General features: G+C 39.9%; 1 protein-coding gene across 3 annotated transcripts; it reads left to right on the top strand.

Annotated features, from left to right (window-relative positions):
- The first annotated feature begins 20,202 nt into the window (after window positions 1–20,202).
- LOC132872786 (uncharacterized) lies at window positions 20,203–25,177 on the top strand. Of its 3 annotated transcripts, XM_060907868.1 has the most exons (4): window positions 20,203–21,047; window positions 21,337–21,380; window positions 24,906–25,030; window positions 25,128–25,174. In XM_060907868.1, the coding sequence occupies exons 1-4, from the start codon at window positions 20,340–20,342 to the stop codon at window positions 25,163–25,165; spliced, it is 915 nt and encodes a 304-aa protein (XP_060763851.1). In that variant the 5' UTR covers window positions 20,203–20,339; the 3' UTR covers window positions 25,166–25,174. The 3 variants fall into 3 exon arrangements, with proteins under 3 accessions (XP_060763851.1, XP_060763852.1, XP_060763850.1); XM_060907869.1 differs by lacking the exon at window positions 24,906–25,030 and having other exon boundaries at window positions 25,125–25,177; XM_060907867.1 differs by lacking the exons at window positions 20,203–21,047; window positions 21,337–21,380 and having other exon boundaries at window positions 23,525–25,030.
- Window positions 25,178–25,513: the final 336 nt, after the last annotated feature.

Genomic DNA, 25,513 nt, shown 5'->3' with positions numbered 1-25,513 from the left:
ATTGACGTCGGCGTAACGCTCCCCTCTATGTCTCCAGACACGAAGTCTACCATCGTTCCTGAACAAATTGACCTTTGTTTCATCAGTGAAAAGGACGGACGACCACTGGCAACGTGTCCAGGTCATGTGTTGACGTGCCCACTGTAACCGTTCCCTTCGATGTCTCACCGTCAGGGTTTCAGCCTGTAACGGACGTCTGGCATGCAATCCCTGCTGGTGAAGACGATTTCGGACAGTCTGCCTGGACACCCTGACTCATCTGACCTCCCGTAAGTGCTGCTGTAGTTGTGCTGCATTGGCCATTCGATGACGTAATGCATACTGACGCAGGTACCGATCATCCTGGCAAGTTGTTACACAATGGCGCCCGCGTCCCTCCCATTCCTGAACGCTGCCAGTCTGTCTGTGACGTGTTGAGAGTCGTGAGATGACACTCTGACTTACTCCAAGCTCTGTCGCCACGTCAACTTGTGTCCTGAGTCGAGCAACAGCTAGGTGGCACTGTTCCAAACTGAGGCGTCTGCGGTTTGGCATCTCAACACCAGGTGGGTTATGAACCTCGACTGATGACTGACTGTGACCCCAATCAAGATTCATTTCCAGTTTTATAGGGAATTCCAAAACCCTGAGTTCTTCTCTAGTACCCCCTGTATGCAAGACTGAGTACTGCTGACACACAGAAACTCATGTGGTCACTGTTAACTGATTCTGAAGCCATTACGAATAAGGTGTATGGCTTGGTTGGTTTAAAGGAGTGGCAAGTTTATTTACAAAACAGGTTTGGAGTACATTCCACATATCCCTATATTGTTGTGAGAAGTGTATAATATAATGTAATGTAATGCGTGTTAATCGTTGTGTCTTTGTGGATGGTGCAGATTGAGCCCTCTACTGTTCAAATAGTGCAACTGCATTAGTTGCATATAAGAGAATACTCAAATCGCACGTTTCTATCACAATTTTAAATCGCGGTCCACCACATCACGATGTATCGTTACACCCCTAATAAACTATAGCAGTTATTCTTTTAATTATTAAGTCTTAGGGAAGGGTTTGTGTTTTCTTTGGGATTGGTGACTTGTCTAATAAAGCAGATGTAAAAGTGGGATTTTCTGTTATATACTTTTAATAAGTCACCATTCTGTGTAACTTTTTTTTAAGTAAAACTTCCTACACAAAATATAATTCTATACAAAAAAAAATTCTATTGCTGTTTATTACAAAAAACATTAAACCCTTTTGCAGTACTGGATTAAGACGACTGTTATTACAATCACAGAACATGCTTTGAACCGTTTGTTACAATGCTGCTGTTGTACGGTATGAGTGATGTGTATAATTTGTATAATTTTATGATGGCATTGCTTCTCAGGTTGGTATTGATAGCAAATGTTCTTTAGCCATCCATCCATCCATTATCTGTAGTTGCTTATCCTGTCCTACAGGGTCGCAGGCAAGCTGGAGCCTATCCCAGCTGGCTATGGGTGAGAGGCAGGGTACACCCTGGAATGTTCTTTAGCCCAAACACTGAAATCCTATGAGAGACCAATGTCTCCAAATAATATATATATATATATATATATATATATATATATATATATATATATATATATATATATATATATAAGCAGTCTAAAAGAACTCCTGATGAGTGTAAAATGTGTTAGTAAATAATCCCATGTTATTTTTTTAACTCAAATTAAAATAAGCACTGGATAAAACCCAGCTATCTTATGTAAATAAAGATACACATTTCATGGTCCAGTAGTCAAGTCTTTATGAGATACATTGCCTTGCACTTACAATCAGGTTCCCTGTGGTGGTACACACGTTTGTACATCCGGACGGATGGATGCACATCGTACGGTCGCAAATGTCATCAAAAATCAGGTCGATTCTTTACCGTATTCTCTTAAGTATGGAGCTTTGCTCTGCTATTATCTGCTCAAAGGGATGTCTATCATGTTTACACCAGATGTGTAAAATTATATAGTTACTATATCCGTATTTCAAATGTTTTCACTGTGATGTCGTGATTAGAGTGTAACTTATAAACTGCTAATCAAGGATTAATATTGCTGAAGCAGACGATGCAATTTATGAATTCATTTTATTAATTCTTTATAAGGTAATATAAAGTCAGTTCCCAAAATTCCTACTTGTAATTCTTGTTTGGAAGTTGAGGTGATGTGTTTTTGTTTTTTTTCCCCCAGGTAAATCTGTTGAACTGGGAGAGAAACTGGGTGTACTGGGTTCCTGACTCACAGTGCAATTGGGAAGAAGTGCTGTGAGGAACACAAAGAAAACAGAACATAAACTCTCTAAATAGAGAACACATAATAAGATCGAAGAGTAAAACAGAACAAGCTAGCTACAGTTAGGACAGTTAGTAGTTAGTGGACTCTTGGGTGGCATAGTGGTGTAGTGGTTAGCACTGTTGCCTCACAGCAAGAAGGTTCTGGGTTTGAGCCCAAGGGCTGACGGGGGCCTTTCTGTATGGAGTTTGTATGTTCTCCCCGTGTCTGCGTGGGTTTCCTCCAGTTTCCCCCACAGTCCAAAGACATGCAGTTAATTTAACATGGGACGGCTTGGACTGAAGTGCCCAAGAGTGGCGGCGTGTACGTACACAGTGGCTTTGCTCTCCTGTGATGAAAAGAAATTTCATTGTACATTTGTGCAGTGACAGTAAAGGTATTCTATTCTTCTAATGTTTACAAAAATAGGACAAACTTACACCAAAATTCTGCGTTGCTTGCTCATGACTTTATTAACCTCGTTCATGTCTTAGTGCAGACTGCCGACACTTTGATTGATACAGCAAACAGAAAGCAATAAAAAGAGGCAGACTGATGGAAATCACAAACAGGGAAATCAAAATGCCATTATTTACATCTCAATCCAGCTCGCTAACTCATTTTCTGTATAAAGAGCCAGAGACGTGTACCCGATATTAATAGCGACTGATGTTGAGTGTACCTGAGGGAAAAAAAAAAAAAAAAACAGTGTAAGGGTTGAGAATTCTCAACAATATCTCAACTCATTATCTCTAGCCGCTTTATCCTGTTCTACAGGGTTGCAGGCAAGCTGGATCCTATCCCAGCTGACTACGGGTGAAAGGCGGGGTACACCCTGGACAAGTCGCCAGGTCATCACAGGGCTGACACATAGATACAGACAACCATTCACACTCACATTCACACCTATGTCAATTTAGAGTCACCAGTTAACCTAACCTGCATGTCTTTGGACTGTGGGGGAAACCGGAGCACCCGGAGGAAACCCACGCGGACACGGGGAGAACATGCAAACTCCACACAGAAAGGCCCTCGCCGGCCACGGGGCTCGAACCCGGACCTTCTTGCTGTGAGGCGACAGCACTAACCACTACACCACCGTGCCGCCCATTTCTCAACAATATATTAATTTTTAAATAATTTTATTTTTGTGGTTCCAACTTGAAAATACAGTGTTGAGAATTGTCCAAGAGCAGCTTCAGCTTCCCACAATCCAGTTCATTGTTTTTGTTTTGAAAGCACGTGACCGCTAATCCGCTCGCTCTCTGTGCAGCAAAACCACCACAAATTCACTATTAGTGTCACAATCCAAAGGCCACGGAAACAGATATTTTGCAAAATATTTAAATTTTGCAAAAAAAAAAAATACATCAACTCTCCCAAAAGCATGTGGGAAAATATGTTATGGTCTGATGAAACCAAGGTTGAACTTTTTGGCCACAATTCCAAAAGGTATGTTTGGTGCAAAAACACCACTGCGCATCACCAAAAGAACCCCATACCCACGGTGAAGCATGGTGGTGGCAGCATCATGGTTTGGGGTTGTTTTTCTTCAGCTGGAACAGGGGCTTTAGTCAAGGTGGAGGGAATTATCAACAGTTCTAAATACCAGTCAATTTTGCCCCAAAACCTTCAGGTGTCTGCTAGAAAGCTGAAGAAGAAGAGGAATTTCATCTTGCAGCATGACAATGACCCCAAAAAAGTTTTGGAACGGCCCAGCCAGAGCCCAGACCTCAATCCAACTGAAAGTCTGTGGGGTGACCTGAAGAGGGCTGTGCACAAGAGACGCCCTCGCAGTCTGACAGATCTGGAGCGCTTTCGCAAGGAAGAGTGGGCAAATATTGCCAAGTCTAGATGTGGCAGGCTGATGGACTCCGACCCAAAAAGACTGAATGCTGTAATTAAATCAAAAGGAGCTTCAACAAAGTATTAGTTTAAGGGTGCGCACACTTCTGCAACCACAAAGAGGTGTAAAGAAACAGGTTTTTCTGAATTACTCCCCTTTAAATTACAGAGTGACCAGACAGTGTTGGGTTCAGTTTCCAGGTTGTTTCCTCTTCAGCGCGAGACGCACGTGCCCGTTTCTTTCTAGCCAGCCTCAGAGCGCCCCCTAGTGCTCAACAGGGCATAGTGATTATTCTCAAACTGCACAATCCCACACTATTTCTTCTAAAGAGAATAAGATAGATAGATAGATAGATAGATAGATAGATAGATAGATAGATAGATAGAAGCTTGGCTGTGGAGATTTTAGAGTCACTCACTCGATGTTTTTTTGTTTTTCACACCATTCTGTGTAAACTCTAGAGACTGCTGTGTGTGAAAACCCCAGGAGATCAGCACTTTCTGAAATCCTCAAATTAGCAGCCCATCTGGCTCAAACCAACACCCATGCTGCCCCAGTGACAGAAAGTCCCACAAAAATAGAGATCACAGTTTTTCCCAGTCTGGTGTTTGAACATTGTGAACATTAACTGAAGCTCTTGATTTGTATCTGAATGATTTGATGCATGAAGGGATCGACTGATTAGAGAACTGTAGAAAACAAAACAGCAGGTGGATGTGGGGGTGTTCCTAATAAAGTGTCCAGTGAGTGTATGCAGAGTGAACAGAAGGGATATAGGGGAGAGTGGGGAGGAGTGAGCCATGGGGTGAAGTGAACCACTTAAAATTTTTCTAAATTTAGCCAGGGTTTATCCCAGTTAACTTGTCATATGAAGTCACCAGGGAATTCCCCTGACTTCAACCACTACACCCGAGGCGGCGTGTATGACTGGTAATTACTAACTCTTGCCACTATGCGGCGTGTATGACGGGTAATTACTAACACTGGCTGCTAGGCGGCGTGTATGACTGGTAATTTACTAACACTGGCCGCTAGGCGGCGTGTATGACTGGTAATTACTATCACTCATTATCTCTAGCCGCTTTATCCTGTTCTAGCTGGAGCCTATCCCAGCTGACTACGGGCGAAAGGCGGGGGACACCCTGGACAAGTCGCCAGGTCATCACAGGGCTGACACATAGACACAGACAACCATTCACACTCACGGTCAATTTAGAGTCACCAGTTAACCTAACCTGCATGTCTTTGCCTGCATGTCTTTGGACTGTGGGGGAAACCGGAGCACCCGGAGGAAACCCACGCGGACACGGGGAGAACATGCAAACTCCACACAGAAAGGCCCTCGCCGGCCACGGGGCTCGAACCCGGACCTTCTTGCTGTGAGGCGACAGCGCTAACCACTACACCAGCTAGGCGGCGTGTATGACTGGTAATTACTAACACTGGCCACTAGGCGGCGTGTCTCATCTCATCTCATCTCATTATCTCTAGCCGCTTTATCCTTCTACAGGGTCACAGGCAAGCTGGAGCCTATCCCAGCTGACTACGGGCGAAAGGCGGGGTACACCCTGGACAAGTCGCCAGGTCATCACAGGGCTGACACATAGACACAGACAACCATTCACACCTACGCTCAATTTAGAGTCACCAGTTAACCTAACCTGCATGTCTTTGGACTGTGGGGGAAACCGGAGCACCCGGAGGAAACCCACGCGGACACGGGGAGAACATGCAAACTCCACACAGAAAGGCCCTCGCCGGCCACGGGGCTCGAAACCGGACCTTCTTGCTGTGAGGCGACAGCACTAACCACTACACCACCGTGTAGGCGGCGTGTATGACTGGTAATTACTAACACTGGCCGCTCGACGGCGTGTATGACTGGTAATTACTAACACTGGCCGCTAGGCGGCGTGTATGACTGGTAATTACTAACACTGGCCGCTAGGCGGCGTGTATGACTGGTAATTACTAATGCTGGCCGCTAGGAGGCGTGTATGACTAGAGACCACATGGAGGAGGACATTCAGACCTGCTCTTCCATCAGTTATCAGGGGAAACATCCGCTCTCTAAATAACAAGTTTGAGGAATTGGAGTCTCTGCCAGGAGCCAGAAAGTGCACCGGGACGGGAGTGTCGCCTTCTGTGTGTTTGTGAAACATGGCTTCAGGACTCTGTCCCGGACTCCATCACCAGCATCAATGGCTTCAGGACCATCCGTGCAGACAGGGACATTACAGCAACTGGTTAGCGCAAAGGCAATGCGAGTTTATTTCTATAGAGCATTTCATACACAGTGGCAGTTCACTGTGCTTTACAGAGGTAAAAGCAAAACAGTAAACAATAGAAAATAAAATTACATAAAATAAATGGGGAAGAGAGAAAAAAATAAGAATTAAACAATAGTAGAAATAAAAAGGCGGAGGACTTGCTGTGTATCTCAGCAACAAATGGTGTAATCTGAATCATGTGACCATTAAAGAACAAACCTGCAATAAGGATATTGAACTCCTGGCAGTAAGTTTAAGACCATACTACACACTGAGAGAGTTTACTACAGTTATCGCCATTGTTGTTTCCATCCCTCCATCTTTTTTTTTTTTTTGGATAGGACAGTGTAGAGAGACAGGAAATGAGCGGGAGAGAGAGACGGGGAGGGATCGGGAAATGACCTCGGGTCGGAATCGAACCCAGGTCCCCGGATTTATGGTATGGTGTCTTAGCCATCTGAGCCATGACATCCATCTGCCTACACGGAGAGGCAGCCTGTGACGTGACGCACACTACCATTGTGAGACTTCAAGCAAAATACCCGCACTCTTTCATGTTTTTATCAGGTGATTTTAACCACGGGGCGGCACGGTGGTGTAGTGGTTAGCGCTGTCGCCTCACAGCAAGAAGGTCCGGGTTCGAGCCCCGTGGCCGGCGAGGGCCTTTCTGTGCGGAGTTTGCATGTTCTCCCCGTGTCCGCATGGGTTTCCTCCGGGTGCTCCGGTTTCCCCCACAGTCCAAAGACATGCAGGTTAGGTTAACTGGTGACTCTAAATTGAGCGTAGGTGTGAATGTGGGTGTGAATGGTTGTCTGTGTCTATGTGTCAGCCCTGTGATGACCTGGCGACTTGTCCAGGGTGTACCCCGCCTTTCGCCCGTAGTCAGCTGGGATAGGCTCCAGCTTGCCTGCGATAAAGCAGTTAGAGATAATGAGATGAGATGAGATTTTAACCATGCCCCCCTATCCAACACACTCCCTACGTTGAAGTGACCACCAGGGAAGATAAAACACTTGATCTGTTTTATGCAAATGTTAAAGATGCTTACAGTTGCTCTGCCCTGCTGCCTCTCGGACGATCAGACCACAGTCTAGTCTATCTCTCCCCCACTTACAGCCCTGTTGGAAAGAGAATGCCTGTCACTATCAAAACTGTGACGTGCTGGTCTGATGAATCCACCGAATCTCTGCAGTGCTGCTTAGAAACAACCGACTGGGATGGTTTCTGTGTGGCCTTTGGTGATGATATTGATTGACTGACTGACTGCCTTACTGAGTGCATCAAGTTTTGCACTGATGTCAATATACCCAGCAGAGAGATTCGGTGTTTATCCCAACAATAAACCTTGGGTAACCAGCAACCTAAAAGCACTGCTTAACCTGAAGAAAAAGGCTTTCAGGGAAGGTGACAAGATTAAAGCTAAGGAAATACAAAAGGAGCTGAAGGTGAAAATTAAGGCGGGGAAACAGGTCTACAGTCAGCAACTGGAACTACAGCTGCAGCAGGTCTGGTCTGGAATGAGAAAAATCGCTGGTCTCAAGCAGAAGGAGGGACCTTGCCTATGACCTAAATTTGTTTTTTAACAGATTTGAGTGTCTCACTCCCTCCCCCTTATGACCAAAAGTATGTGGACACCCAAAAATGACACGTATATGTGAGCAATCCTCACAGTGTTGCCACAAAGAAAGACACAATTATATTTATAGATCATGTCTTTCGGGATTCGAACTCGCCCTTTCCGGTGCTCAAAAACAGGAGCGCGTGCGGCAAAAGCTGGAGGAGAAACAACATTTTATCCCAAACAGAGGGAGGGATGTGTTCACGCACTCTATATACTCACACGCACTCTATATACTCACACGCACTCTATATACTCACACGCACTCTATATACTCACACGCACTCTATATACTCACACGCACTCTATATTCAGAGGGATGTGTTCACACACACTCTATACTCACACGCACTCTATATACTCACACACACTATATTCAGAGGGATGTGTTCACACACACTCTATATTCAGCTCGCTAACGTTATGAATATTTATAGTGAGATCATGTTGGAATCTGAGATCACTTTGTAAACATCAAGTTAGCTAGCCATTGAAAAGGACTTGTTTTTGCTGTGATTTCAAGCGAGCAGTCAGTTTCCTGCTGTCCTTCTGCACTCAACACAGAAATGAGAGCAGTGATGGGCAGTGGAGAGGGGAGGGAACAACTTCTTTCGGTTTTAATGGAGGTTGGCAACCAACTAGAAAGGTGCATTACCGCCACCGACTGGGCTGGAGTGTGGGACAGGTAGACGCTGGAGGTACTCTGTATGTCAGACCTGGGCATTTTACGGCCCACGGGCCGCATCCGGCCCTTTGGTTCATTCTGACCGGCCTGCATAAGGTTAATTAGAAATTACAAAATAAACGTATTTTCTAATTTTATCTCATGCATGGACTGAATGTGCATTGCTTTTATTTTGAAGTTGTGTTCAACAAAAATGCAATGCGTGCGGCATGAACATGACATGAAATCCCACGAAACCTAATCCCACGATAATTTGTCCGTAATTCCGTAATTTGTCCAGACCAACCACAAACTTGTACGTCATCCTTCAAACGGTCCAGCCAATCACATAGTGTGACGTCACCATCAGGCGCCGGAGCCCGAACCAATCTGTAGATCTGATACCTACACCGAATCATTATTATAATATGATGCATCTTGCTTGATATGTGGAGTAGAAAGATAATATTGTGATGTCTTTATTGTGTTTTGGGGTGAATGTGACTGAAAAAAAAATGGTCCAAACATTCACATTTTGTTAACCATTGTTTTGGGAAATTTGATTGAATAAATGACATTTTTTGTAAGGCAACCTCGTTTTTTCCATACTCTTACCAATCTTAGCAGCTTGTAAAAACAATGTTATTTACTGCTTTATATAAAGAAATACAATTAATATTATTGATTGATTTATTTATTCCGAACAGTAAATAAGATATAAAACAAACAAAAAATAAAAAATGTAATCATCAAAACATCGTCATAAACAGAATAGCGTAGCCACAAGGCAATAACATAATAATGTTCGGAAAGGATTAGGAAGAAGTAAATATTATAACTTATCAAATCCTAACTCTCTATACCACCGTTAATCAAACATCACTTTCCACCATAATGAACTATATATGCAAAATCAACAACAACAACAACAAAAAAAAAAAACATACCAACATACCAAGACAAACTAACATGGTATAATATCGCCCAAATCAAATCATATAAATACAAATACTTATGCATATATACAGTACATACATATACGCATACCTATAACTATACACATCCATACGTACACAGACACCCATATCATAATTATGCATATTATGCTTATATATTATATACAGTTATGCACTATACATACATACATACATACATACATACAGGGGTATACAAATACTCACTTTTTATATAATATATCCGTATGTACTCATACCCACGTATATACACTTATATTATCAATAGCATGTTATTGTAATTCCTCCTCCCTATACCTTGTAAAGATCTGTTCCTTATACCTTTTTTTGAACTGGTTTATAGTTGTACATTTCATGAGCTCCACATTCAAACTGTTCCATAGCTTTACTCCACAAATAGAGATAGTGAACATTTTTAACATTGTCCTAGCACTGCGAATTTTAAATTTCAATTTCCCCCTAAAATTGTAGCCCCCCTCTCTATCCGAGAACATTGTTTGGATATTCCTTGGTACTTTATAATTCCTTACTTTGTACATTACTAAGGCAGTTTTATATTCTATAATATCCCTGAATTTTAAACATTTTGAATTTAAGAATAGTGAATTAGTATGATCTCGGTAACCAGCACTATGAACTATTCTTATAGCTCTTTTTTGAAGTATAGTTATTGCATGAAGTGAACATTTATACGTTTTTCCCCACACCACTACATTATGCAAAATTTAGTTCAGCCTTTTGGTCCGGCCCTCCACAAAATTTTCTGTTTCTCATGTGGCCCCATGGAAAAAATAATTGCCCACCCCTGCTTTAAGACCTCCCCAGTACCATCCTTGCAGGTGGGAATGGGTAAAATGCCATTAAGTCTAAGAAGGGTGCAACTGATGTTAGCATATTGGGTTAATGTTAAAGGCCAATATGATGAACATCCAACAAAAGAAATTTTGAAAGATTGCTGGGGACATAATAAAACCAGCTTCAGAAACTTTGGGTGGATAGGTGATGCCAAAGCAGTAAGTATAGGGCTACACCAGCTGCAGTACTGCCCTACTGTCCCTTTGTCTCCTATTCAGCCAGGGTTGTTTCCCCTACCATTAGTAGATTTGGGCATTCACCTAGAAATCATAAAGAAACCAAAAGAGGTGTCAATTAAGGATCTCATCTCATCTCATTATCTCAAGCCGCTTTATCCTTCTACAGGGTCGCAGGCAAGCTGGAGCCTATCCCAGCTGACTACAGGCGAAAGGCGGGGTACACCCTGGACAAGTCGCCAGGTCATCACAGGGCTGACACATAGACACAGACAACCATTCACACTCACACCTATGGTCAATTTAGAGTCACCAGTTAACCTAACCTGCATGTCTTTGTGGGGGAAACCGGAGCACCCGGAGGAAACCCACGCGGACACGGGGAGAACATGCAAACTCCACACAGAAAGGCCCTCGCCGGCCCCGGGGCTCGAACCCAGGACCTTCTTGCTGTGAGGCGACAGCGCTAACCACTACACCACCGTGCCGCCCCCTCAATTAAGGATGTGGTACAGAATTATTTTTATGTGCATTACTTATGCCACACACTTATATTTACGGATGGCTCAAAAGACCCAAAGAGAGGTTGTGCTGGCTCAGCAGTATGTATACCATCAAAAGATCTGAGTATCAAGAAAAGAATAAGTGACAACATGTCAGTATATACCACTGAGCTGGTTGCAATCCTGCTGGCACTAGAATGGCTCAAAGGAAATAATCTTCTTAACCCTGTAATAATCTCGGATAACTATTCAGCACTCCAAAGTATTCAGTCAAGTAAATCATTCAGAAGTGACATCATTAATGAAATATATATATTTTACTGTATAAGCTAGAATTAATGGGCATGTCTGTCCTTTTTCTGTGGGTACCTGCCCATGTTGGTGTGGAAGGGAATGAGCAGGTGGACAAACTAGCAAAGCAAACCTTACAACATAAAGACATTGACATACAGATCCCAATAAGTAAGGCTGAGGCAAAGGTTTATATCAAGAAGTATTGTAATCTATGTGGCAGGAGTATTGGGATGGTAACGAAAAAGGAAGACATCTATACGGCATACAAAAAGAGGTTGGCACAGGAAGAATAGAGGGAAGGAATAGTAGAGATGAATCCATCATTACACGCCTAAGAATAGGTCATACAGGTCTGAATTACTCACTGAAGGTGATCGGCAGACATCAAACAGGAGGTTGTGATTGCTGTGGCCCAGTGGTGTAGTCTACTTTTTTGCAGTGGGTATACTCAGTGCAATATATATATATATATATATATATATATATATATATATATATATATACACACACACACACGTGTGTGTTGTGGCTATACTGTTATACTTGTACTCATCCATCTTGTAACTGTCCGATAACCTGAAAGCAACACCTGATGAGCACCATCACTGCCTAATGCAAAGTAATATGCATCTTGAAACTGTTTTTGTGTACAGATCTACTGTATGCAAAACAAATGTGGTTTAAATGTACAAAATTTATAAAATTTTGATTCACCGTTCAACTTAAGATAAGTGGGCTTTTCCATCATTGTTTTTTTTTTCATGTATCAAGAAAATTTGACATATTGACATGTAAATTAAACACATATCACACAATAATATATTTTTAACATATTAAATGCATTTCTTATTTCTTATCTATTCAGCACATCAGCTTAAATGAACAAGAAAACATCCTAGATGTGCTAAAACAAATGTTTGCTTCAAAGAAGAAAAAATTAATTTAATTAACAAATGCGCAATACCCTTCAGTGTGTTAGTCCACAAGCCCTGCAAAAAAGGTCTACAGGACTTTCCAGGTGTTTTTATATTCTGGCATTTGAGGTCTGCATTGCCTCCTTGGTTGTGTTGCAGAGTGATGGCTGAGGACACTTCTGAAAACACTGAAATAGTGTCGTTTGTTTTCGTTTCATGATTTCGCAAGCTTGATTGAATGCTAGATAATGCCGCGTAGTCTGTCATGACTGAATAAGCACTGTTGCTTAGCAACAAGTCAAAGGCAGACCCCTTCGCATGTTTGTAAACAAACCGACCGTTGCCAGGATGCGCGCGCAGCCTGGACTCAGAAACAATGGCGCTGCCCATAGACCGGCATTATGAGCTGTCAGATTATGCAAAACAATTGTCGTTACAAGATCGAGAATGCTACATAAATAAGTTAACTCTAACAAGTGGACATCGCCTACCGGATCCGTATTTAATTAAAGAGTGGACGGACGATGTTAGTAAGTTCCCTGGTATACAATGGCCAGATATATACTCGTACCTTATTGACAAGACTTCAGTGTACACCCACGAAAAACTTCGTGCCTACATCATCCAACATATCCACAATGATAGTGTAAAGAGTGCAGCTAAGAGAAATCAGAGCTGCGTAAAAAGCGAGAGGCAGAGAGCAGAAATGAAACTGAACGGGGCGGGAGCTAGGTTAGAGCAGTCAACGCAAGTTGGCATTTAGAGTGAGGGCACACAATTTTACCTTTCCATCCTTGCTTTAAACTTGTGATTTTCGGCATACACAAATAATGATGGCACAAAATCTGGACTGCTTGAGTCAAGCGAGACCTCTCCTACAAACACAATTGCATGCAAAGCTAACATGCTAACAATATTCATTACATTGTGTAACTATGACCCAGCTAATCAGACAAACGTTACCAAAGTATTTTGCTACATCAATAAACGAAGACTAGAAAGAATAAAAAAGAAAGATTTAATAAATAGCCTGATCTTACCTGTGATGAAGTGGGCGCTGCAAACCCACGCATTTTTGATAGTGCTTTCATCCCAGTCTACACGTTTGATGGCTTGTAGCCATAGACGTCGGCGATTTTTTTGGAATGGGTGAGATCCTGCTGGAATTCTGTACATTTTAACCCCATCACTGCTACGATTCTGACACCCGACAACACAACAACTAGGCCTTTCTTCCAAATATTTCTTCTTGTCTCTACACAGCAAAATTCCCAGTGTTGAATTAACACCCAGAGTGTTGATTTAACACCCTACTGTGTTTATATAGGTCCAATTGGACCCAGATTAACTCTGAAAGTGTTAATTCAACACTGAGGAATTTGCTGTGTACGGTCGCTGAGTCTTTTTTGGGTCCAGGCTGCGCGCGCAATTTCCTCTTACGTATGAATGACGTTTACTGCGAAGGGGGACGGCTGGCTTGACTAACATAGCAACAGTTGCTATGGGGGGCGGAGCTCCCGGAAGGGTCAATTCTCTGCTCTTGGATCAACTCGCAACGCCGGTTGAGGGTATGTGAACCCATGAGGGATCCGGGGCGGAGGAAAGCCGGGACGGATTTTGTTTTTGGCAGAAGGTTTGAACTCTAAAAACTTCAACTCTACAGTGAATGTAAAGTGGACAATGGCAGAAGAATCAGATGGTTATAGACAAGATAAAGAGAAGGTGGATGATGATGATGATATGTTTTGGGAGGAAGTGAGGAGAAGGCAAGTGAGACGACGAAGATCAGATGGTAGCAATAGTAGCGGATCTGTAGAAACAGTTAAGAGAAGTAAACCTATGAGTAGATTGGACTTCCGGTAATGGCGGGGTGCTGAGAGGCTGCGTAACACCAACCCTCCTGATAGAAAATCCTTGAAAAATTATATTTTTTACTCTAAACCGAACTTTCAGCGGTGATTTTGACAGATTTTGGGCCATGTCACAGACGAGGAGGAAAAAAACTGCTCAAAAACAGCAGAAACATGAAAAAGATATCGAGAGACTTTCAGAATCTGAACACGAGGAGATGGGGGATGAAGAGTGTGAGTCTGAACCCAGTGATAACTCCGCAACAAACCCCAGCACGTCGGATGTCATGAATGCAATTAAAGGGATGGAAAAGCGAATTGCAGATAAGATAGATGGAGTATTGGAAAGAGTGAAAGAAATAACCGAAAGAGTTGAAGAAGCTGAGGAACGTATTTCGGGTACGGAAGACGAGGTGAGCAAACTCAAAACTCGCATTAACACGTTGGAGTCGCAGGTGGCATTGCTGCTTGAGAAAATTGATGGGATGAACAACTACAGTCGTAGAAACAACCTGAGACTTGTAGGCTTTCCAGAAAAGGAAGAAGGAAGGGATGCGCTAAAATTCTTAGAAAGCTGGATCCCTTCAATCTTAGAGATGAAGGATACCACGCTAACACTGGAACGAGCACACCGAATTGGCCCACAACCTCAGGCGGAGAATGACACCAACGCTACTCCGCCTACAGCCACTCCACCTCGACCGAGAACTCTGATCATGAAGTTCCTCAGCTATCGACAGAAAGAAGAGGTGTTGAGAGCAGCGAGGGATAAAGGGACACTAAAATATAAAGAGCACACAATCAGATTCTACCCTGACGTCACCGCGGAAACACACAAGAAACAGAGGGCTTACGATGGAGTGAGACAGAGATTACGACAGAAAGGAATCAAGACGCACCGTGTCGTCTTCCCAGCGAGACTGCTTCTCACCCACGAAGGAAAAACTGAACTGTATAATACTCCGGCAGAGGTGGAGCGCTACATGGAAAGCGTGGGTATCTGATGATAAGTGGTCCTTTGCAATTTAATACCATTTTCTTCTCTTTTAAATCAGCAGATGGAGTTTAAGGCAGGTCGGCTACAGATAGCCTGTAATATAATTTAATAGAGAGACTATACTTTGATTCATAACAGTTGTTAGGCAGTAAGTAGATTCCTTATTTTAACCTGCCTTCCTTTTCTTTTCTTTTTTTCCTAACTGCACCTGAAGGATAGCCCCTTAATTTTTCTGTTGTGTTTAAAGGGGGCTGAAAAGCGGACTTTTTTTTTTCTTTTTACAAAGTGGACTTTGTTCTGAACAGGGATATGGGGTATTCTCAGCTTGAGCCAACCTATTTGGCCCCTTTTTCTGGTGTTTTTAAAGGGGGCTGAAAAGCTGACTTTTTTCTTTACAGAAAGGACTTTGTTCTGAACAAAGCTATGGGGGTATTCTCAGCTTGAGCCAAACTATCAAAAAAATCTAAATAAGCTGGGAAATCTGAAAAGTTCATCTCTATCTGAAATATGAGTGGAAAACTAATAATTTCAAGGGTTGTGTTATAAGTAGTAGATCTAAGTAGAGAGAGCCAATCAGTAATTAGCTCCTCACGGATGTGTGGTTCTAATAAACCCATACAGGAAGCGAACATGAAGGGGGGAGGGGGGATATATTGTGGAAGGATTTGGGAGAGGTTATTTGTAAGGTTCAGGTTCAGAATGTTAGTTTGTGTGATTGTTACTTTTATTTTATTATTGTGCATGTTTTTTGTTTTTATGTTTGGCTTCTCATTGGTATATCTATCTCATACTAAAGGAGTGTTTAGGGTGAGTGATGATGACAGATAAAAAGTAATGTATGAAAAGGAAAAGGTCAAATTCATAACTTGGAATTGTAGGGGAATGGGTAGCCTTAAAAAAATAAAACAAGTAATGGACAGAATCAAACTTCTGCAGGCAACTATAATATATTTGCAAGAAACGCATATGACAACTGGGGAAATAATTAAAATACAGAGGAGATGGCAGGGTCAGGTGTTTTCATGTTGTTACGCCTCCAATGCTAGAGGGGTAATGATACTGGTTCATAAGACCGTCCCTTTTCAAGTTGAAAAAATAACAAAAGATTCAGCAGGTAGGTTTATTATAGTTGAGGGATATTTATTTGGAGATAAAATCAATCTTATTAACGTGTATGGCCCAAATGATGATAGTCCTTCTTTTTTCAGCAACTTATTCCTCTCAATAGCGGCTTTAAGAGGACAGCATATTATGGCAGGAGACATAAACTGCACACTAGATCCAGGGAAAGATCGCTCAACTGGCTTGGATACAACACATGTTAAGTCTAGGAAACTTATAACTCAGTTTATGAAAGATTTGAACATGTTGGATGTGTGGCGATATTTCAACCCTAGCCTTTTAGTTTACTCATGTTATTCTGGGACACACAAAACATATTCACGCATTGATTACTTTCTGATATCAGCATCACTGCTCCCCAATATTACAGATTGTAAGTACCATACGGTGGTAATCTCTGACCATGCTGCTGTATCTCTAACCTATACAAATAAAAAGATGACCAACACTCCTCCTAAATGGAGATTGCAAGCAGGGTGGCTACAAGACCCTTCATTTAAGGAATTCTTGGGTAAACAAATAGACTTTTATTTTGAGACCAATACTTCTGAAACATCTGCTTGTGTGAGATGGGAAGCATTCAAAGCTTTTATTAGGGGTCAAATTATTGGATTTTGTAGCCATAAATCCAAACAATCTAGACAAGACATTAAACAGTTGGAGAAGCGTATCAGTGAATTAGAAAAAACAATATATCAAAACAGGGTAGCAAATAAAGATGAACACAATAAATTACTCCTTTTAAGAGCACAATATAATGAAAAGTCAGCAGCAAAAGCGGCAGCAAAAATCATGAAATTAAAACAGAATTACTACGAACAAGGAGATAAAGCAGGAAAATTACTTGCTTGGCAAATAAAAAAAATGCAAGAGCAAAGGGCTATCATTAAAATTGAAACTCCTTCAGAAAATATCACAGATCCATTAAAGATAAATGAAGCTTTTAGAGACTATTATAAAAACTTGTACAGTCCAGATATTTCTCCAAATAATGACTTACAAACGCAATTTTTAGAAGATCTTGAATTGCCTCAGATATTAGAGGAAGACCAGATGAATCTTGAAGAACAGATTACAATAGAAGAGATATCATTAGCTATTGATGCAATGACTACAGGAAAAACGCCAGGCCCAGATGGCCTTCCCATAGACATTTATAAAACATTTAAAGAAAAATTGATAAATCCTTTTCTAGATATGGTAGTAGAGGCCTTTGAATTGGGCATTCTTCCTGCATCAATGAGAAGGGCATTAATCACGCTATTACCAAAACCAGGTAAAAGTAATACAAAATGTGAAAACATGCGCCCAATAAGCCTTCTTAATTCAGACACTAAGATAATATGCAAAGTGTTAGCAAGAAGGCTGGAGACAATATTACCTAATCTAATAGGAGAGGATCAAAATGGCTTTATTCAACGCAGACAAGGGTTTCATAATGTAAGAAGGCTTCTTAACATTCTCCATAACCAGCGGAATGCGCAAGACACAGCTGTCTTGTCACTGGATGCAGAAAAGGCCTTTGACTGCGTACTGTGGCCCTATTTATTTGAAACATTGGTTAAATTTGGTTTTGGAGAAAATTTTTGTAAATGGGTTAAAATTCTTTGTAATGACCTTGTAGCTGAGGTACTGACGAACAATGTAGTATCAAATCCGTTCAATATATTGAGGGGTTGTCAGCAGGGATCACCTCTCTCTCCGCTCCTTTTTGTCATTTCAATAGAGCCCTTTGCAATTGCAGTCAGAAAGCATGCAGGCATTTCTGGAATTAACGTTGATCAGATGGAACATAAAATTGCCCTGTTTGCCGATGATGTCCTCCTTTTTCTTACAAATCTTAGCCATTCTATACCAGCTCTTGTAGAACTTATAGGAACTTTTGGGAAGATCTCAGGATACAAAGTAAATCATTCAAAAAGTATGTTAATGGTACTGGATGATGAAGATAGAATGCAATTTCAGAATAATCCAATGACTTTTCAGTTAACTGATAGCTTTACATATCTGGGAATACGAATTGTACCAAAACTAGAGGATATAATCACTGTAAATTATGAACCACTGTTTGAAAATATTTCTAATTCCATTGATAGATGGACGTTACTACCCATAACCTTAATTGGTCGCATAAATGTTCTAAAAATGAACATCTTGCCCAAACTACTATACATATTTCAAAATATTCCACTACCACCCCCAGAACACCTTTTTATGAGACTAAATAAGCTGTTCACTAACTTCATCTGGAACAGCAGGCGTCCAAGACTCCGCCTTTCACTCTTATACTTGCCTTTTGATAGAGGGGGGCTCATGTGCCCCAATGTGCTATGGTATTATTGGGCTGCCCAGCTTAGAACTATGATGTTTTACTTTTCTTCAGAAGGCACCCCGTCGTGGGTCAATATGGAATCAGCTGAAGTCACTCATGGTCTACCTCTAAATATGTACATATATTCAGCCAATCTCAAATATCATAGGAAACACTGCTCTAACCCTATTTTGCTTAATATGATTAATGTATGGTACATGGTGAAGAAATATCTTGGTATTTCTAATGATCTCTCTTGCTTTAGCCCCATTTGGGGCAATACAGATTTCAAACCAGGAAGATTGGACGCAGGCTTTAAAAGCTGGGCTGATAAAGGGATAAGGGCCATACATAATTTGTACTCTTCAAACAAACTCATGTCCTTTGAAGAAATTGTTAATAAATTTAATATACCTAAAAATCACTTCTTTAAATACTTACAAATAAGAAATTTTATATTTGTAGCTCAAAATAATACTTTAGACATGCCAACAATAAACAACCTAGAGAAAGAAATGTTAAGTGATTGTTATGCGAGAGGCTTAATTTCACATTTATACAGAATTATGATAGCAGGGTCACAAGAATCGTCAATTACTAAATTAGAAGCCTGGAAAAAGGACCTAAAAGAAGATTTGTGCACAGCAGACTGGACAGAGGCATGTAAGGAAGCTCAAACTCAAACAATAAGTGTAAGATTGAAACTACTACAATATAAGTGGTTGATGCGGACTTACATAACTCCATCTATTCTACACAAGTACAATGACGATATACCTGATACTTGTACAAAATGCAACAAATTTAAAGGTGATTTCTATCATTGTATATGGGAATGTGAACACATAATGTCATTCTGGGAGGGGCTGAGAGATATGATAAATAAGATAACAGGTATAAATTTAACATTATCAGCAAAAGTGTTTGTCATGCACATATATCCTCTCGAAGTGACATTGGGAAGAAGGGAATATATTTTTCTTGACATGTGTTTGTTACAAGCAAAACGTTTAATTGCTTTATTCTGGAAAAGAATTCAAGCACCAAATGTGAATGATTGGTTGAAAGAAATGGCAAATAATATGGTCATGGAGAAAATAACATATATAGTGAAAGGTAAAGGCAGTAAATTTGAGGAGATATGGTACCCATTTTTAGCCTTTCTGGAAGAAGATGGAGGCAATGGAACACCAGATGTGAATAATACAGACACCAATTGAGAAGCTTTTTTAATTTTTTTTTAATTTTTAATTTTAATTTTAATTTATTTTATTATTATTATATATTTTTGTATTTATTTTTAATAATGTATGTATTAACGAGGTTTTTAATTAGTTATTATTTGTTTTCGGTTTAGTTCTTTCTGTCATTTGAATTTGGTTTATGTTAAACTTTAAAGGTTTTTTCTGTATTGTCTTATATATTGTCTTTGTTCAAATGTAAGTATACCAATGTTAAAACTTAATAAAAATATTTGGAAAAAAAAAAAAAAAAAAAACCTATGAGTAAACCTGATAAGGAACCAGCTTGGAAAGTTATCATAGTTTTTGAACAACAAGGGCCAGATTTACACCCCATTCATGTCACCAAAGCCATAGAAAAAGAAATAGGTAAAATCAATCATGCACGCTTCTTAGGAAATGGAAGACTAATGATTTTTGCGATATCTGAAGATCAGAGAAGGGAAATCTTAAAGAAAACATCACTAAATGGATATAAAATAACATCACACGTCCCAGGAGCAATAGCTAAGAAAAGAGGAGTTATAACAGGGATTCCAGTTTCAGTATCCATTGAAGATATTAAGAATAACCTGAAAGGAGGAGAGATAGTGGATGCAAAACGACTCACCAAAGGTAAAGAGAAAACAGAAAGCCTATCGATTTTACTTCACTTTAAAGATGAAATGCCTGACAAGATACAAATGGGTTTCATGTGCTACCCAGTGAGAGAATATATTCCTCCCCCTTTGCGATGTTTTAAATGCCAACGATTTGGACATGTAGCAGCCCAATGTAAGGGTAAACTTAGATGTGCAAAGTGTGGAGAAGGACATGAATATGGGAAATGTGGAGAAAATGCTCAGTTAAAATGCTGCAATTGTGGAGGTCAGCATAGTGCTGCTTATGGAGGATGTGAGAGGCAGAAAGAAGCAAAGGAGGTCCAGAAATATAAAGTAACTTATCATGTCTCATATGCAGATGCATTAAAGGAAATAAATAAAGCTAAGAAAGACACCAATGCTAATAGAAATGTCTCCCCATCAAAGCAAGTTTCTTGGACTCCAATAAGTTATGCCCACAGCTCTAGCTCTGTAAGACAGAATGATGATGGGACCAATATGTCTCAGCTAACAAAGGTAGGCCTAACAAAGCCTAACCCAGAGCCAAAATGTTGTAAATGTAAAACACGCATTACAAATGACACCCTTTTGATTAAGGAAAATGAATTTATTGCATTCATTTGTACCATAGTAAATGTTACAATGCAACATTCTAATAAGAGTGACCGAATTAGATCAGTTGTAAAAACTGCAAATGATTTTTTGGGTATTATAACTAAAGCTGATGAAATTCATGAAATGTTAAATAGCAAGTATGGAGAGTCACAAGTTGGTTAAATGCCTAATGGTTTTTATCATTCTCCAGTGGAATGCAAGAAGTCTAATTGCAAATGGACAGGAGTTTAAAAGGTATGTTGAAGAATTAAGCAGTAAACCAGATGTTATATGCATTCAGGAATCATGGTTAAAACCACATTTGGATTTTGTCTTAAAAGGTTACAACAGTATAAGACAGGATAGAATAAAAGATAGAGGAGGAGGGTGTGTGACCTTTATCAAAGAAGGGATATCATACAGACATTTAAAAACAGCTGAAGAGCATGACTGTATTGTGAGTGAAATTTTTAATGGTGATAATGGCAAATATACAATTGCTAATTATTATAACCCATGTAAAGCTTTAATAAATGGGCTGTTGAAAGATATTTTCATAAGATCTCATAGAGAAATATGGTGTGGGGACTTTAATGCCCATAACAGTCTATGGGGAAGTAATTATACAGATCTGAATGGGGAAGTTGTAGAAGAAATGATAAATGACAGGATGCTTGTATGTTTAAATAACGGTACTGGTACAAGGATAAATGTATACAAAAATAAAACATCATGTATTGATCTAACTCTGGTAGACAGGAAATTAGCCAGTATATGCGAGTGGGAAGTTGATCTAAATACAAGCATTGGTAGTGATCATTTTCCAATATTTTGCAGAGTAGGAATTGAACTGAAAATTGAAGAGAGTTACATACATCACAAGTGGAATTTTATTAAAGCAGATTGGGAAAAGTTTTTATATAGTTGCAATAATGAAATGAAAAACATGCCAGAGAAAGAACAAACTATAGATCAGGTGAACAATAATATAACCATTCCTATTATCACTGCAGCTAGTCAAAGTATTCCTATCAGTAAAAGTCAGAAGAAAAAAATGAATGTCCCATGGTGGAATCAAAAGTGTCAAGAAGTCATTAAAGACAGAAACCGAGCTTTCAAAATATTGCGTAAAACATTAACTATGGACAATCTTATGGAATACCAAAGGAAAAAAGCTCTAGCAAGGAAAGTGATTAAACAAGTCAAAAGGGAATCTTGGAGACAGTTTTGTGCTACAATAGGTAGGGAGACAACTTTGAATAAGATGTGGATGATGGTTAAAAAAATGTCAGGCAGGTATAAGCCATCAAATATTCCTGTGTTAATTAGTGACAAGAATTTACAAGCTATATCAGACAATAAAAAGGCTAATATGTTGGCTAAAATATTTGCAAACATACATAAAGGAGATCATCTTGACGAGTGTTATAAAAAAAGGAAAGAGGAAATTTTAAGAGCAAATAAAGGTATATTAAATGCTAAAACAGGAACAGGGTCAATACTTGATGAAGACTTTACATTACCAGAGTTAAAAATGGCTGTTGCTAATACAGCGTATTCATCACCAGGAATTGACAATTTATGTTATGCCATGTTTAGGAAACTCCCTGACAAAATGCTAGAAAAGATCCTAGAACTATTTAATAAAATTTGGAATGAAGGCAAATTACCCATATTATGGAAAAAGGCAGTAATTCTTCCATTTCCTAAACCTGGGAAAGATTCTAGTAATCCAGGTAACTACAGACCAATAGCTTTAACCTCACACTTAGGAAAGTTAATGGAAAAATTGGTAGTGGCCAGATTAAATTACTTTCTGGAAAAGGAAGACTTGCTTAAAGGCTATCAAACAGGATTTAGAAGAAGTAAATCAACTAGTGATGCTCTTGTTAAACTTTGTAATGAGGTTGAAAAGACGTTAGTTATGAAAGAGGTAATGGTGGCAGTTTTTCTGGATATTGAAAAAGCTTATGACACAATGTGGAGAGAGGGACTATTAATCAAATTAGAGAAGATTGGAATTGATGGGAAAATGTATAATTACATTCTTGACTTTTTATCACATCGTACCTTGAGGGTCAGAGTAGGAAATGGACTATCAGATGAGATCATGGTAGAAAGTGGTATTCCACAAGGGAGCGTCATCAGCCCTATTTTATTCAACCTCATGATTAATGACATATTTGAGAAAGGAAGAGAAGGATTATTGTATGCAGATGATGCTGTGATTTGGAAAAGGGGGCGTAACATTTCACATATTGTGGAAAGCATACAAAAAGAGATACAAATACTAGAACAGTGGGGAATAGACTGGGGATTCAAGTTCTCTATACAAAAATCTAAGGTAATGTTTTTTACTAAAAAGAAGGTTCCAGAGACTTGTAAAGTAATGTTATATAATCAAACACTTGAAAGAGTAAAAACATTCAAATATCTGGGGATGGTGATGGATGAAAGACTTACATGGAAACATCACATAGTACATATAGAAACTAAGTGCAAAAAAGTATTAAACCTTATGAGGATGATTTCTGGGCAACACTGGGGTGCGGATAAAGAATCACTCATGAACATATACAAAGCACTAATCAGATCAACCATAGATTATGGATGTATAGTGTATAGTTCTGCATGTACAACATCTATTAGGAAGCTTGAAAGAGTTCAGTTTAAAGGCCTAAGGATTGCCTTAGGAGCAATCAAAACAACGCCTACCTGTGCACTGTTAGTCGAGGCTGAGGAACCCCCAATTAAATTAAGATTTGAGAAACTGTCGTTAACATACTGGGTTAGGCTTATGGGGAGTACAAATAATCCTGCTCTGTCTGTGCTAAACAACTGTTGGGAATACCAATTAAAGAGTCCTGGTTTTGGGTGGAAAGTTCATGACATGGGGGAGAAATATGGAATTAAAGACTTTCGCTTTAGTCCTGCACTTGTTTTGAGCAAAGTTCCCCCATGGATGTTACCAGTCCCAAAAGTTGATCTAGAACTGCTGAAAGAGAAAATGGAACAAACTAATGAACGGGCATTAGCTATGTACTGTGAAAGACATCTTGTATCTAAATACTATGGGTTTGTAAAGATATTTACAGATGGCTCAAAAGATATACAAAATGGTCATTGTGGAATTGGGATTTTTATCCCAAAATTTAACAAAAGTTATGGATATAGATTAAGTAATTTTTTATCAATATACACAATAGAGTTAACTGCAATAATTACTGCACTGAGATGGATTGAAGAAATCAAACCACTTAGATCTGTTATATGCTCTGACTCACTTGCAGTTTTGCTCAGCCTTGAATCAGGTAATACAGTAAGAGAGGATCTGGTAATTGAGACAAGACATTTGCTATTAAATATTAGAAATCTTAGAATATTAGTTCAATTTTGTTGGGTCCCAGCACATGTTGGAATTAAAGGAAACGAAATGGCTGACAAAATTGCCAAGAAAATGCTGGAAAAAGAACATATAGGAATTAATATCTCAATGGGGAAGGGAGAAGCAAAAACTAAACTTAAGTCAGAAATGCTGATCAAATGGCAACATGATTGGAAGGCAGAGCACAATGCCAGGTTCTACCACTCAAATCAGGGAAATGTTTGGGGGAAAAGGGCTACAGGTCTCAACAGAAGGGAAGAGGTTGTGTATAGTAGACTAAGGTTGGGTCACACATGTCTTAATGGTACATTGCAGATAGTAGGGAAGAGTAATGGGTTATGCAGGTACTGCCAAGTTAAAGAGGATGTAGATCATGTTCTATTTAACTGTTACAGATACTCAGAACACAGACGACAGTGGAAAGAAAGAGAGGCAGAAAATGGAATAGTGAATATCCTGAAAGAAGAAGGAATGCAAAGAGATAAAATGAAATCCCTATTTATTTTTCTCAATAACTCAGGTCTAATGAAAAGGATTTAATTTTTTTTTGTTTTTTTTGTTTACTTGATCAAATAGCCATAGTCTGCCAAGTCCCTTTACACACTCCTGTACAGTAGGTGGCGGTATGCACCAAAGAGATGTAATCTGCCAATAAACTAAGAAGAAGAAGAAGAAGAACTCGCAACGCCTTGAGTGCTGAGTCGGGCTCTGTCAGCGTCTAATAAATGAAGCCCATAGGATTTGAATTGAATCGGCGCTTGCAGCGCTAAAGTGCGTTTGGTGAACACAGGCATCTAGGAATGGAACTGTGGAACATTCATCTGACAATGTTGACGTTGGTTTGGCCAGTTCAAATAACGAATATATTTTTCGGTAGGCGTATGCGCATACGCAAATCACTGAGCTCTTCGACGGAAATCGCTGAGCTTTTCCAGTGGGCATACGGCGGATACCTGCGTATCACGTAGACTACACCACTGCTGTGGCCAGTCAGAAACAGCGG

Source organism: Neoarius graeffei, chromosome 24 (assembly GCF_027579695.1).
Source record: "Neoarius graeffei isolate fNeoGra1 chromosome 24, fNeoGra1.pri, whole genome shotgun sequence".
Classification (NCBI taxonomy): Eukaryota; Metazoa; Chordata; class Actinopteri; order Siluriformes; family Ariidae; genus Neoarius; species Neoarius graeffei.
This window is presented reverse-complemented; position numbering and strand designations above follow the sequence as displayed.

Bases quoted from the DNA above. Each gene is read 5' to 3' on its own strand.
- LOC132872786 (XM_060907867.1), top strand. From the start codon at position 23,566: ATGGTGATGGATGAAAGACTTACATGGAAACATCACATAGTACATATA. The intron at 25,031-25,127 runs GTCTAATGAAAA...CCTGTACAGTAG, and splicing joins TATTTTTCTCAATAACTCAG to GTGGCGGTATGCACCAAAGA.